We start from the raw sequence: 13,983 nt of genomic DNA, 5'->3' as shown, positions 1-13,983 counted from the left end.
GTCTCAAAGGAGGTAGAGCTACTTGGTTAGCCTCTGTTTAAAACTCGTGTGTGTGTGTGTGTGTGTGTGTGTGTGTGTGTGTGTGTCCATTCTATTTTTAAGACTCTCTTTCACGAATAGTTTATTTTTAGAATCACAAAACCCAGCATGTAGACCAACCTGTATAGTCCATGTTGACTTCAGAACTCACCACACTTTTCCCGCCTTGGCTTCCCCAGTGCTGGGATTATAGGCCTACAACACCATGCCTGGCTGTACATTTCAAAATAGCCATAGAGAGTTTTTGAATGTTCCCAACACATAGCAATGACAAGTGGCTGAGGCGGAGGTGACAGACACGCGGAGTGCTGTGATCTGGTTGTCACATATTGCGCATATATTGAGATGTCTCACTGTACTTCATGAATACATAAAATTATTATGTGCCAGCTAAAAATGTAAAGAAAAAGAAAACAACTACTTAGTGTGCACAGCTGAATCCATTTTTTATTAATCACAGACATCTCTATGTGGGGCTCTTGCTCTGTCTGGGCCTGTTCTAAGCACTGTTCCCAGGTTAGCTCAATTGATGCTCACAGGAGATTTCAGGCAGTGGGGGTCTTCGTGTCTTCAGTGTAGAAAGGTGGAGAATGAGAGACAGAGGTCACAGAGTCTGCTGCAGTCATCAGGTTGAGAGTGTCAGTCTCAATTGCTAAACAGTCCTGGGATAGCAAGCCATGGGAGGGGGCCTCCCCCTGGGAGGGGGCCTAGAAAACAGTCATACAAGATGATGCAGAGGGCCTTATCTCTGGGATTCTCTGGGATTTTGATTTTCTTCTTTGCACCGTTCTATTTTTAAGAGTGTTTTTCATGCATGAGTGTTATTTTTAGAATAATAAAAAACAGCATGGAAAGTAATGTTGATTAAAAAAAAACAAACAGCATGGTGGCTGTAACCCTTAGAGGTCTGAGACTAGAAATCAAGTGGATCAAAGGACCCCCCCCAAGTTGTGCAGATTAAATGAGATATTATTACAAAGTTCCCTCTGCTGTCTCTCCTTTGCGCTTGACTTGAGACTCCCCATTCCCATCACAATACAGAATACTCTCCCCTGCAAATCTTCTTTCAGTTAAGAGGGAGCCTGACAAAGACCGGGGCTGTGCCTTCCCCTTCTTTATCAGTGGTATCTTGGGTCCTCATTCCTTGCCACTTTGAAAAGAAGCTGGGATCCAAAGGTTCTTGAATGCCTGGACAAGTTGGACAAGTTGCCCAGCTCCTCAGCCAAGGCCATGGACTGGTATCTTCGAGGCCAGTCCTGTTTGGGTTTGGCCCCAAAGCCCAAGAGGCTTAACATTTCCTGGCAGAGCTGGGATGGCGCGCCACACCTCTCCAAGGGGGTGTTGAATGTGTGTCTGTGAGACCTCTGTCACTCCTCTGTTTTTGTGCTTCGTGGTCTTGGCTGTCCTTAAGTGTCACTTGTTCTGAAACTTGGCTGGCTCATTTGTCGTTGAGCTAAAACTTGGCACTTACTGATGGGGAAGTGGTTTCTCTCTACTTGGCAGGACTTGTTAACTGTGTATGCCCTGGCCCAGCTAAAGGCTTTGGCTCCTCCTAGGCAAACAGGTGCCATGTTCCCAAACTAGAACAGAACAGCTAGAGCACCAGGAATCTAGATATGCTTAGGAGAAAGTGTACTTATAACTTTCCTGTCTTCTCTAAGTGGGCTATCTCATTTCTCTGTAGGGGGTACAAGCATACTCTCACCCTCCTTTCTACCTACTCATCCACCCTCCTATCCTTCCACCCATTTGCATCCAGCCCCACTCTGCTCCTCCACCCATCCCTCATGTCCATCTGCACATGTCCTTCTCCCCATTCTCCTACTCACTCCTGTGGGTGTTCTGTTTCAGGCTCTGTGGGGTATAGACTGAGAGGAATCAGACATGGGCTTGGCATTTCATAGCTGGCAGCCAGGTCAGAAGATCTGAGGTGCTCAGCAGGCAGTCTGTGGTAGAAGCTCTAGCAAGGCACCTAAGCCTTTGGAAGTGGTCAGAATGATTCCTGGGGCAGGTATGTGGTATGACTGTGCCTGAGTTAGACTCTGTGCACTGGTTAGACGTGGGGAAACCTTCACATGTGAGGAATGTGCTTGGAGGACACTGTAGAGCTGGAGAGCCTTGGCCATGGCACAGGCTAAACAAGAGGCAGTTGATGATATCCACACATGGGCAGGGACAGAGCTTGAGGGCCAGAGTGCTGACTAGGGAGCTTGGATTGTGTCTGGTCAATTGCAGGGAGCCATTGAGACTTCGCTGTCAGTGTTTGGGCTTGGAGACAGAGGAGGAAGAGATGGTGGAGGAGGCTGGTGAAGGAAGATGGTGCTGCTGGGCTGGAGACTCTGGGGAGAGTGGGCTATGAAAGCATAAACCCTGGGCAGAGTACTGGACCGGACTTGGAGACTTGACAGCTGACTTGAAGACTTGGACAGGTCTCTTTCTCTACCTGGTCCGTCCTTTTTTCTTCCACAGAAAGAGGTGATTTACATCCCATGCATCATGGGCCTGTGCGAAGTCAAGGCTAGTGCTTAGTGTCCCACCTCAGGACAGGAGGCTATGGTAGGCCTTTGTCATCCTGTGGCCACAAGGCTGTGGCTCCCAGATGGCAGACCTAGGCTACACTGGGCTCTGCTCCTGACTTCTGGGCCTGCCAGCCTCAGATTTAAGCTCCCCTCTGCCACATACTGGCCTCCAGGTTTGCTGTCCTGGACCACCCTTCTTGAATAGATATTGGTCCTTCCCCTGCATGTAGCCTGTTCTGTTGTGACCAGGTTCCCTTCAGAGCCAGAGAAGTCCCCTCCCCTCATCAAAACCCTGATGCGCTTGGCAGCTCTCATCACCATGCCTTGTGTCCTTGTGTGTGACACAGACCAAGGCCCTTTCTGTTCTAGTGGCCTGAACCCTGTTTGGCACACACCCAGCACTGTTGTCCAGCATCCAGAGATGAGAAAATAGACGCCTTTTAGGCTTGCCTGCCTGCTCCAGACTTTGACTGTGACCCACCCACAGGCTTTCCTCACAGGTTAGCTGGAAGCCTTTCCTCATGCCCTGAGGCCCTAGGAGCCTGTCAGTAGCCACTGGGTGCCTGGAGAGGGGTTGTCTAAATCATACTCCCTGTACCCCATTCTTTTTTCTCTTTCTGGGAAAAGAATCCATGTTATGGGGCTTGGAACATTAAAGATGCTCCCTGACCTCTGAGAGAACATTTTCCATTACAAAGGGCTGGATTTAGAGCCGGCTTGTAGTGTCCACTAGAACTTTCTGCAGGGATAAGACTAATTCACATCTGCTGTGTTCAGCGTGGCAGCCACTGTGCAGTCAGGAAACACTTGCATCCGAGGAACTGAAGTTTCACTTCATTTCATTCCTATTAATTTAATCTTCTCAGGTGGCTGGCAGCTGTCATCCGGACAGCACAGCTCAGACTGCCCGGTGCTGCCAGCCTATAAGGCAAGGCCTTGGAGGGGGTGGCTGCTCCATCCTCTCAGGGACGGACCCCTGTGCATAAAAGTCTCTGGCATTGGATGGAAACTGCTTACCCTCAGAGACCTGTCCTCAGCTCATCTCTGTCGGGAGGCTCCTACTTTTCCCAAGGGTATAACTTTGTTTTCTTATTTACCATATTAAAAGTAGTTTAACTGTTGGTCGCCATTCAGCATTTGGGTTATTCCTACCCTATATCCATTTTTATGGGCTACTGTAAATAGGATCCTAGCACTTTTCTTTTGTTATCTTTCTTGAATTATTTCTTGGCCTTAAATTCCCAGAAATGAAGGGGCTTAAAAAAGATATTTTGAGCCTGTCTCAAAAAACAAACAAGCAGCCTATTGCCAGTTGTTACCTTTAAAACAGAATATAAACTGAACCTGTTTATAGTTGCATCAGTAAAGAGGACTCCTATTTTACTGTGTGGTTACTTCCATCTAGTCATTATTGCTTGTTTTTGATAATTTAATATATGTACAATGATCTCTTCTACTTTTCTGGAGGATTCTTTTGGCAGGATAACCCCATGGTTTCAGTTTGCCTGTGGTTTCAGGCACATTTTCCACATCAGTCCCCAGGTCCAGGTTATCAGACCGCTCTCCTGGGTATCTCATGAATGTCCCTTTTGTGTTCAGGGTGAGAGTGGAGATGGCCCTTGTTACACCTGTGGTCCATGGCAAAACACTTCCGTACATGTCTGCTCTCTGTGGGAACACCCCCAGATGGGACTCATTTCCTTTTTGGTGGGAAATGATAGGAATCCAAAGAGTTTATTGTCTCACATCACAGAGAAGCCTAAGGGTAGCCGCCTTCAGAGACAGCTGGCTCAGATGCTGCGGTGCTGCGGTGCTGTCGTCGAGTTCTCCTCCCTCTGCGGGCCCTGCTTCGGTCTTATTCTCACTCTCTGGAGGACAGGAAGACTCTGAAGGAGCGGCAAGATGGCTTACACGGCACTGAAGCCGTAGATCAGCAGTAGAATTCTTGCATGCACAAGGCCCCTGGTTCCATCTTCAGTACCACCAAACAATAGCAACAAACTCAGGGCCGGGGAGATGGCTCCGTGGATAAAGCACTTGGTGCTCAGGCATGAGGACTGAAGCTTGGATCCCCAGCACCCAGGAGGTGTGGGTGGTGGCCTGCCTGTAAATTCCAACCCATGGGAGATGGAGACAAAGGATCCCCTGGGGCAAACTGGCTAGCTAGACTAGCCAAAACTGTGAGCTCTGAGCAATTGAGAAACCTCAGGCCTCAACATGCATGTACAAACACATGTGCCCACATATATGCAAACACATACACATGCCAGAACAACCCCACCTTAGACGTGTTAAAATTTAGGACTAGGGGTATAGCTCAGTGGTAGCGCACTTGGCTAACATGCATGAGGCCCTAGGTTCAATCCCTAGCACGGGAGGTGTGTGTGTGTGGGGGGGGGAGATTGAGATTACACAACTCTCTAGGCTTCTACTCTGCCAGTTTAGTCACTTTCCTGGTTACTTTAGGAAACTGAAAAATCGAAACCAAACCAGAAGCCATCCAGGTCCAACCCTGTTGGTCTGACTTGGGTCACACACCCAACCTTGAACCGGAACCTGTGTGACAAGGTTTAGCTCTGACTGACTGGGCTGCATATACACCCAAACCAGGGTGAGATCAGCCTTCAGGAATCCTTGGACTAGAGTGAGACAGTTCCCAAAGACAATTTGAGTTTTGCACCCACAGTGGGAGAGGGATGCCCTCAGGGCTTATTTCTAGGCAGCTGCAGCCCCTTCCAGCTCTTGGCTCTGGAGCCTTATTCTCCTTCAGTCACTGCTCAGGCTTGGGTCTCTCCAGTCTCTCTCTCTCTCTTTTTTTTTTCCTTTTAAGACAGGGTTTCCCTGTAGCCCCAGCTGACTTGGAACTCACAAAGTAGACCAGGCTGGCCTTGAATTCTCAGAGATCCACCTGCCTCTGCTTCCCGAGTGCTGGGATTAAAGATGTGTACTACCAAGCCCGGCTTCTGCAGTCTCTTTCGCAGTTTGAGCATCTGGAGAATGGGACCGGCCAAGTTAGAGTTTAAGAGCTGTGGCAGAAGTCCTGGCTGAGTTCAAGGATATCAGTCACTTCCTGGGAGGAGGCAACCACGTTGTCAGCTGGTAGCCAGAGAACGGGTGGGTCTAGGAACTGCCAGCTCTTATGCCACCAGGTTTCAGGAAATCCCCAGCCCCTGGACCAGTTTACTGGGCCCCTGGGGTAGGGCGGGGCTGCAGGCTGGGCTGGAGGGTGGCCCCACCTCTTCTAGGCTGGGCCCCAGGCTAGCACAACGGGGAGGATTGTTCACATGGAGGTGTCTGAGCCAGGAAACACAAGTGACCACTGTGTGTCTGCTCTCAAGGGTGTGGGTTGCACAGTTAAGAGACTGCCTGTGGGCAGCAGAGCTGGGGACCCTGTCACCCTGGGCTTTGCCTCCATGGTGGTGGGAATGGACTTTGGACAGCCTCGATGCTGTGTGTTTATGGGACTCCTGCCTGCTCAGGCTCCACTTCTCTCTCCAGGATCACTCTGCAGCAGGAGAACTTGGGCACCATGCCCCGCCCTCCAGCTATGCAGAGGCCCAGACAGGACCTGTGCAGACTTTATAGCCTCCTCTGGAAAGCCGTTAAGTTCAAGGACTTGAACTCTCAGGGGCCCAAGTTCAGTTCCTAGCCCTGTTTTTTACCCACTGTATGACCTTGGGCTAATGACTTCACCTCTTTGAGCATCCAGTTTCTATTTTTATTTTTGAAACAAGTCTCACTGTGTTGGCCAGGCTGGCCTTGAACTCCTGTGCTCAAGCAGTTCTCCTGCCTTAGCCTTCCAAGTAGCTGGTATTGCAGCCACCACCTCTGACCATCAGTTTTCTTACATGTAAAACAGGGTAGGCTCATAATACATGGAAAGAATCATAAAAATTAACTGAACTTCAAGATGAAGAGCTATAGGCAGTCAATGGATGCTGAGGGAGGGAGAATCAGGGACGAGCTCCCTGAGAGGTTATCTAATCCCAAGTATGAAGCCCTAAACACAGGTGCACACAAGCACCACTAAATGGGTTCAGTGCTTTACACACATATATACAGGTATATGTGTATATATATTTATAGATGTATGTATGTGTGACTATAAAGAAGAGGATAAGAAATTGAGAGGGGTTGGGGGTCATGGGAGGAGTTGGTGGGTACTGGGAGGGATGGCAATAATGCAGAGACCGTACGAGTATGAAATTCTCAAAAATAAGAAAATTAAAAAATAAAAATTAAATGAGAGAATCAAATGGTCTTCCCATCCCTGTAAGATGTGGCACTTTGTTTTCAAGTTCCTTTTCGATAGGGTAGATCCAAGTTGGAGGCTCAAAGAAAAGGGGCTTTCGCAAATTCAGCAGTGCCAGGCATTGTTGTGAGATTGTATTCCATTAATTGGCTTGAGCCCATACTAGTCCTCGCCCTGTCATGCAGTCCAGAGGTGATGCAGTGTTCTGATTGGCCAAAATGAGCCACATGGTGAAGGCATTGCAAACAAGGATGTACTGACTTGTTGGAGAGAGATGGAGGAAGAGGGAGTCCAGTTATGGGAGGGCTGACCCACAGCACAATTCTCCTATACAAAACTGTGGTTCACTAGGCAAGTGTCTTGCTGGCAATTTGGGCTTAGTAAATAATGGCTAAGAAGAATCTTCAGGCTGGAAAGATGGCTCAGTCGGTACAGGTGCTTGCCACCAAGGCTGGCAACCCAAGTTTGAGTCCTAGGACCCACATGGTGGAAGGAGAGAACTGACTTGCCCTCTGTGGCATGTGTGCTTGTAGACACACACACACACACACACACACACACACACACACACACACACACAGAGTGCAAACAAATAAATAAATGTAATTTTTAAAAAAGATGGGGGCTGGAGAGGTGGCTCAGCAGTTAAGAACACTGACTGTTTTTGCAGAAGACCCAGGCTCGAATCCCAGCACCCACATGGCAGCTAACAACTATCCATAACTCCAGTTCCAGGGGATCTGACAGCCACTTCTGTCCTCCGAGGGCATTGTGCGACACGGGTGCACTTACATACATGCAGGCAATACATGCATACATATAAAAATAATAAATAAAATATTTTTAAAAATAAAAAAAGAAGAAGAGGCAAGCTGTCCCCAGGCAGTGCAGTGTCCTAGGAGAGACCTGGACCCCAGTTAGAGCTCCACCACAATGCCCATTTAGGGGCTCCATCCCTCCGGGTCTTAGTCTGCTGTCTGGGATGCAGGTGTGTGGTCAGTACTTGCCTTAATGTCAGTGGGAGGCCTAGCATCCTCCCTGTGAGCAGGGGGTGCTGCTGTGCTTCATTTTTAGCTCTAGGAGATTGAGCCTTCAGGAAGTGACTTGGTGCTCTGAGCAGTCAGGCTTGTGTCAGGTCTGGCCTTCACCCCACTAATTGCTGTGTGACCTGAGACAAATCACATGGCTCTCTGAATTTCAGTTTCCTCCTCTGTTGACTAAGAATGGTATTTGCCTTCCAGGGCCAGGTGGCAGTCCTCAGCCAATGGATTGTTGCCTCAACCAGGCTCTTAAGGAATTTGATTTTGGCAGTGACTGGGTGGCCCGCTGTTTTTCTTAGCCCCTCCCCAGCAGGCTCTGGCCTCTGAAATCTGAGCAAGGCACTGGGCATCCAGGGAGCAGTGTTGGTGTTGATGTTGGCTCCTTGCTAGAGGCCCAGCCCTTTGGTCAATGCTGCCTTTCAGGGCGTAGGGCAAAGCAGGTTTTGTGCACTCCTAGAAAATAGTCCTCCCTCATTCTTCCACATTTAGGGTAAAACTTTCCTTTTCTGAAAACTCAGGAAAAGGTGGCACACAACCTCCTTGTCCAGAACTCTCAGCACTGAAAGGCAGGTGATGGGTGGCTTCTGCCAGACTCCATGTCGTCAAGGAGGTGTTATGGTCACCTGCACCCACCCCTGCCACTCCTCTAAGCCCTTACTCACTGTCTCTACAAAGGCATGGAGCTGCCTAACTTCTCTGGGCTAGGAGAAGATGAGAGGACCAGGGAAAAGGAGGAGGAAGCTAGAGAAGAGAGGAGGGACTCCTGGTTGTTTAATTAATGGATTTTTAAAAAAAATTATTTTTATGTATTTTTATTTTATGTGTATGAGTGTTAAGCCTGAATGTGCATAAGTGTACCCATGTCATGCAATGTCTGTAGAGGTCAGAAGAGGGGGTCAAATACCCTGGAACTAGAGTTACGGACCATTGTTACTTGCCATGTGGATGCTGGGACTCAAACCTGAGTCTTCTGCAAGAACAACCAGTGCTTGTAACCGCTGAGCCATCGCTCCAGCCCTAATTAATGGATTTTTTGTGTGTGTGTGTGTGTGTTTTTGAAGCAGGGTCTCCCTGTAGCCCTAGCTGGCCTGGAACTCACTATGTAGACCAGGCTGGCCTTGAACTCACAGAGATCTGCCTGCCTCCCCTAGTGCTGGAACTACAGGCATGTGCCACCATGTCCGGCTTTAATTAATGGATTTTTTTAAGGTGTTCTGAACAAACCTTTAAAATTGAGTTTAGAAGGCCCGAGTGATGACACTATGCCTTGAATCTCAGCACTCAAAAGGCAGAGGCAGGCAGATCTCTGTGAAGAATTAGGTCAGCCTGCTCCACATATGGGATTATGGGAAGATTCTATCTCAACAAAACAAACAGGGGACACACACACACACACACACACACACACACACGACCTAACTTGGGCTCCTGGGCTGGGTATTGATGGTCTCCTGGCCTTTGGCCTGGAGAGGACTTTGATGGAGGAAGACTGGTCACCAGAAGCATGCAGGCCCTTGAGCATGCTGCCAGTACTCCAGACACTCTTGGCTGGGGCTCTGCCTCAGTTTCCTCATCTGCATATGGGCTGATAAGAGCAACACACTAGAAAATGGCTGAGATGATAATTGAGTTAACACAGCTAGGAAGCAAGTCCAGGGCTGGGCAGACCGCGCCTGATCAATGTGCAGTAGTTGTAATCACTGCAGGGGGTCTGGGGGCCTTGCAGCTTTGTTAATGTTAACATGACACTTAACATGACACGTTCCTGAGCTGAGAGTAAACATGCAAAAAGGAAGAGAACATAAAATTGTCTCTTTTGGGGATTGGAGAGAAGGCTCAGCGGTTAAGAGCACTATCTGCTCTTGCAGAGGACCTGGATTCAGTTCACGTGGCGTCTCACAACCATACATAACTCCAGTTCCAGGGGATCTGATGCCCTCATCTGACTTCTGCAGGCAATACACTCATATACATAAAATAAGATAAAATAAATAAAAAATTTTTGGGTCTTTTTGAGCCAGGGTCTCCCTGTAGCCCCAGCTGGCCTGGAACTTGCTGTGTAGACCAAGCTGGCTTTGAACTCACAGAGATCTGCCTGCCTCTGCCTCCCAGGTGCTGGGATTAAAGGCACCACCACACCTGGCTATAAATAAAATATTTTTAAAAAAATGCCTCTTTGCATCCTTGACTCTACTCCCTTCAGGAAGGTACCTTCTTAGGTTGGTACCTCCTAGGGCCACACCCATCATAAGCAGACACCTGGTCCCTCTCAGCAGGGGATGGGGCGCCTGTCCAACCAGACCTTGATCCCTGAAGCCAGGGAGAATGTAGCTGTCTGTGTGTGGCCACTCTGTACTGGCTGAGGCATAGCAAGGGTCCTCTGGTCATAGAGGCTACTTGGTGCTGGCAATTGTAGGGAATTGTTCAGCATAGAAAGGTAAAGAATCTTTGAAGGTAGATGACCCAGATACAAATTCCAGTCGTGTTCTGTCTCTAAACTTGGATTTGCTCATTCATGTTGGGATGGGCGAATCTGAGCTGTGGGTTACTGTGTTCTGGTCCTGTGAGTGAATGTACATTGTCTTTCAGAGGCTGAAGATGCACAGGAAGGACTGTCCTGGGGTGTCCAGAGTTGTCACCCAAGGCCAGAGTCAGGTGTGAGCCACAGTATCATCCACAGGGGAAGTCGCGGATAGAGTCACTGGATGCTCACAGTCCTGAGATGCCCATTGCCCCCATGCTTGATGATAGGAAGCTGCTGGTGGCCATATTGTTACACAGTGCATCCTCTGTCAACACTGGGCTCCCAGACAACACGTGTGGGTGGAGTGAATGAAAGTCACAGCAGCATCCCCAGCAGATCTGGGGACACTGAGGGAGTTGTGGGTCTCATGTCTGCTCACGATGTAGAGTGGTGGCACTGCCCACATGATTTTTTCCTCATGTTCCCCTTTTAGAATTTAAATATACTTAATATCATATTTATCATAGTTTTTCAAACACCTACAGTTCCATATTGTTAAATAGTAGAATCTTTTCTGCCATCTCTACTCCCAGGTTTTTAAAAAAGTCATCCTCACCCCAGGCGTGGTGGCGCACCCCTTTAGTCCAGGCAGATCTCTGTGAGCTCAAGGCTAGGTTGGTCTACATAGTGACTTCTAGGTCAGGTGGGGCTACAGGGAGACCCTGTCTCAAAAAGAACCCCCCTCCAAAAAAATCGTTCTCAACAAATTCTGTATCTGCTAAAAGGGCCCTCCTGCTTTTCCCTCCCACAGCCCATGGTAACCTCTATTTGAGTGTCTGTCTCTGTGACTCTGACCATCACTCTGGTCCCTCAGATGGGTAGAATCATATAGTATTTGTCTTTTGAGCTTGACTGGTTTCACTTAGCCCAGCATTTCCAGGGCAGATCACAGTTCCAGGGCACAGCAAAACCCCACTGCATGTATGTGCCAGACTTTGCTTGTTGGTTTCTCTTGTGGTCCCTAGGTGGGTTTTACCTTTGGCTGCAGATAGTGCAGTGTGCACAGACCTGCTAGAGTCCCTTCTTCTGGGATCAGTGCGGTCTGTGCGGTCTGTGCTGGTTGCTTTGTGTCTGTCCCACCATCAGTGCCCTGATCTGCTTTCTCCATACCCTCACCTGCACGTCCTGTTTCCCATTTCTCCTCCCCCCCCATGCTTCTCCCCCTCCTCTCCCCCTTCCCCTCCTCCTCCTCTTCCTCAGTCATTTTGAGACAGAGTCCCCTTGTAGCCCCAGCTGGCCTGAACTCACTACATAGACCAGGCTGGCCTGGATCTCACAGAGATCCACCTGCTTCTGCCTCCCTAGTGCTGGGACTAAATGTATGTACCAACCACACTCAGTCCTTGAAAGTATAGGATTTTATTTATTTTATTTTTATTTTTTCTTTTCTTTTGGTCTTTTTGAGACAGGGTCTCCCAGTAGCCCCAGCTGACCTTGAACTCACAGAGATCTGATTAAAGGCGTGTACCACCATGCCTGGCTAAGTATAGGGTTTTAAAACAGTTATTTAGTTATTATTATTGTGTATGTGCATGTATGAGTGAGTGTAGGTGGGTGTGTGCGCACCAGGGAATGTGTGGATGTCAGAGGACAGCTTTTGGGAGTTGGTGCTCTCCTTCTACCTTGTTTTTGAGGCAGAGTCTCTCTTGTTTCTGCTGCACTGCACTGTGTACTCCAGCTGGCTGCCGATGAGCTTTGGGATGTTTCTCTTGTCTCATCCTCCCATCTCACAGTAGTAGTGCTGAGATTACAAAATGCATACCACTGCATCCAGTTTTTTTTTTACATGGGTTCCAGGGATTGAACGCAGTTCATCAGGTTTGTATGACTAGTGCTTCTACCAACTAAGCTGTCTCATTGACTCAAAAATACAGTTTTAGGGGCTGGAGAGATGACTCAGCAGTTGCATGTGCTCTGCCTTCCTTTATTAAATGTAGAATATTGCTTCTGGCACCTGTTCCCCTGTATGGCCACCTTTTGTGCACAGGCTGTTGTTGGGAGGTGTTTGTCCCAGTCCAGCATCTCAGTCCCTCTGGACATCAACCTGTGTTTTCACTTGAGCTTCCCTGGTTGCTTTCCAGGGCTGTTTCTTGCCCAGCCTTGTTTTTAACTTTCCATGTCTCCACTTTGCAGGCCAAGAACAAGGAGACCGGTGCCTTGGCCGCAGCCAAAGTCATTGAGACCAAGAGTGAGGAGGAGCTAGAGGACTACATCGTGGAGATTGAGATCCTAGCCACCTGTGACCACCCATACATCGTGAAGCTCCTGGGAGCCTACTACTATGATGGGAAGCTGTGGGTAAGAGCATATTGGCCAGCCAGCTCCAATGTGGCCAGGGCCACAGCACAGAGAAGGTGAAGTTGGGCACCCCAAGTTCCTGGTCTCCCCTTCCCACCCTCACCCTGGAGGCCACAGAGAGGAAAGGATTCCAAAATTCAGCCTTGAGTCCTGTCCATTGGCTTGCAAACCAGACAAGACTGGACCTGTTCTTAGCCACCTGTGAATAGAGGCAGTTCTTCAAAATGAACCTCCCATTATAGAAATCTGAAAACACTCCAAACTGTCCCAGTGCCCAAAGAGTTTGAGATTCACACTGGCACCTGGGGAGGCCTAGGGAGGTGCCCCTGGTACAGCCTGCACGTGTGCTAGGTCTGAGAGCCTCCAAGTCTGAACACTGCCGGTCCTGGACCATCCATCCGATAAAGGACTCTCTTTAGTGCCTTTTGCATGGAGTGGCTCCCAAATGGAGTGAATGAATTCTGGATGAGCACCCAGAAGCCTGGTGCTGACAGGGCGTCTGAGTGATGTCCAAAGTGTCATCATTGACAGGAGTCATAGCTCTCCTTCCTCCCTCTGCTTGTCAGCAATGAGGAAGGGGCCCTGTTCCTAGCTCTCCATTCTCCAGCAGCACCCCATCCTGGGAGGGATGCACACTCCAAGCCCCTCCCACCTGAGCATCTGCCTTGGCTCCTGCTGGGGTGCTGTGACCCCACTGGCTTTGTAGGATGAGGCTGCCCCTGCAGTCATTCCCCCCAACCCCCTGTCAGCCTACCTGGTGTTGATGTCTCTCAATTGCTAAAACCCAGATGCCCCAGAAAGCATGTCTTATCCTAGAAAGCATGTCTTTACCAGATGTGTTTTCAGCCAAGTCTCTCTAGTGGAGTTGTATTTGTGTTTTGCAGTGCTGGAGATTGAACCCAGGGCCTTGTACATGGTGGGTAAGTGCTCTACCACTGAGCTACACCTCCAGCCCAAATATTATATATATGTTCCCCAAACTCTGGACATCAATGAAACAAAGTGATGTGAGTGCAGGAAATATCTCAAGTAAATTCCAAGTGCAGCTGGTGGTGTCAGGATCATACACAGATGCTTGGAGAAGCAGCCGAGGGTCCTCAGGTGCCTGGCATCTCAGCTGTCACTGGAGCTTTGTGAACCCAGGCTGTGTCACTGCAGCTGGGAGTGGGGGTTCAGAATTGTTTGTTCAATAGGAAGAGATGTTTTAGGCCCAGTATACACTATTGTGATAGGTTAGTGTGTGCGGAGAGTTCTCTGTGTTTAGTTATGACTCAGAACGTTGGTGGATGCTTGCTATTGACCAGTGATGCT

General features: G+C 48.9%; 1 protein-coding gene across 1 annotated transcript in view; it reads left to right on the top strand.

Annotated features, from left to right (window-relative positions):
- Positions 1-13,983, top strand: part of Stk10 (serine/threonine kinase 10) — a 109,910-nt gene that overhangs the window by 14,640 nt on the left and 81,287 nt on the right. The window contains exon 2 of the mRNA XM_008850764.3: positions 12,508-12,672. Coding sequence (XP_008848986.1) covers positions 12,508-12,672 — 165 coding nt within the window. The remainder of the gene's footprint in view (positions 1-12,507; positions 12,673-13,983) is intronic.

The sequence above is a fragment of the Nannospalax galili genome, unplaced genomic scaffold (genome assembly GCF_000622305.1).
Source record: "Nannospalax galili isolate Female #2095 unplaced genomic scaffold, S.galili_v1.0 scaffold104, whole genome shotgun sequence".
NCBI classification, from domain to species: Eukaryota; Metazoa; Chordata; class Mammalia; order Rodentia; family Spalacidae; genus Nannospalax; species Nannospalax galili.
This window is presented reverse-complemented; position numbering and strand designations above follow the sequence as displayed.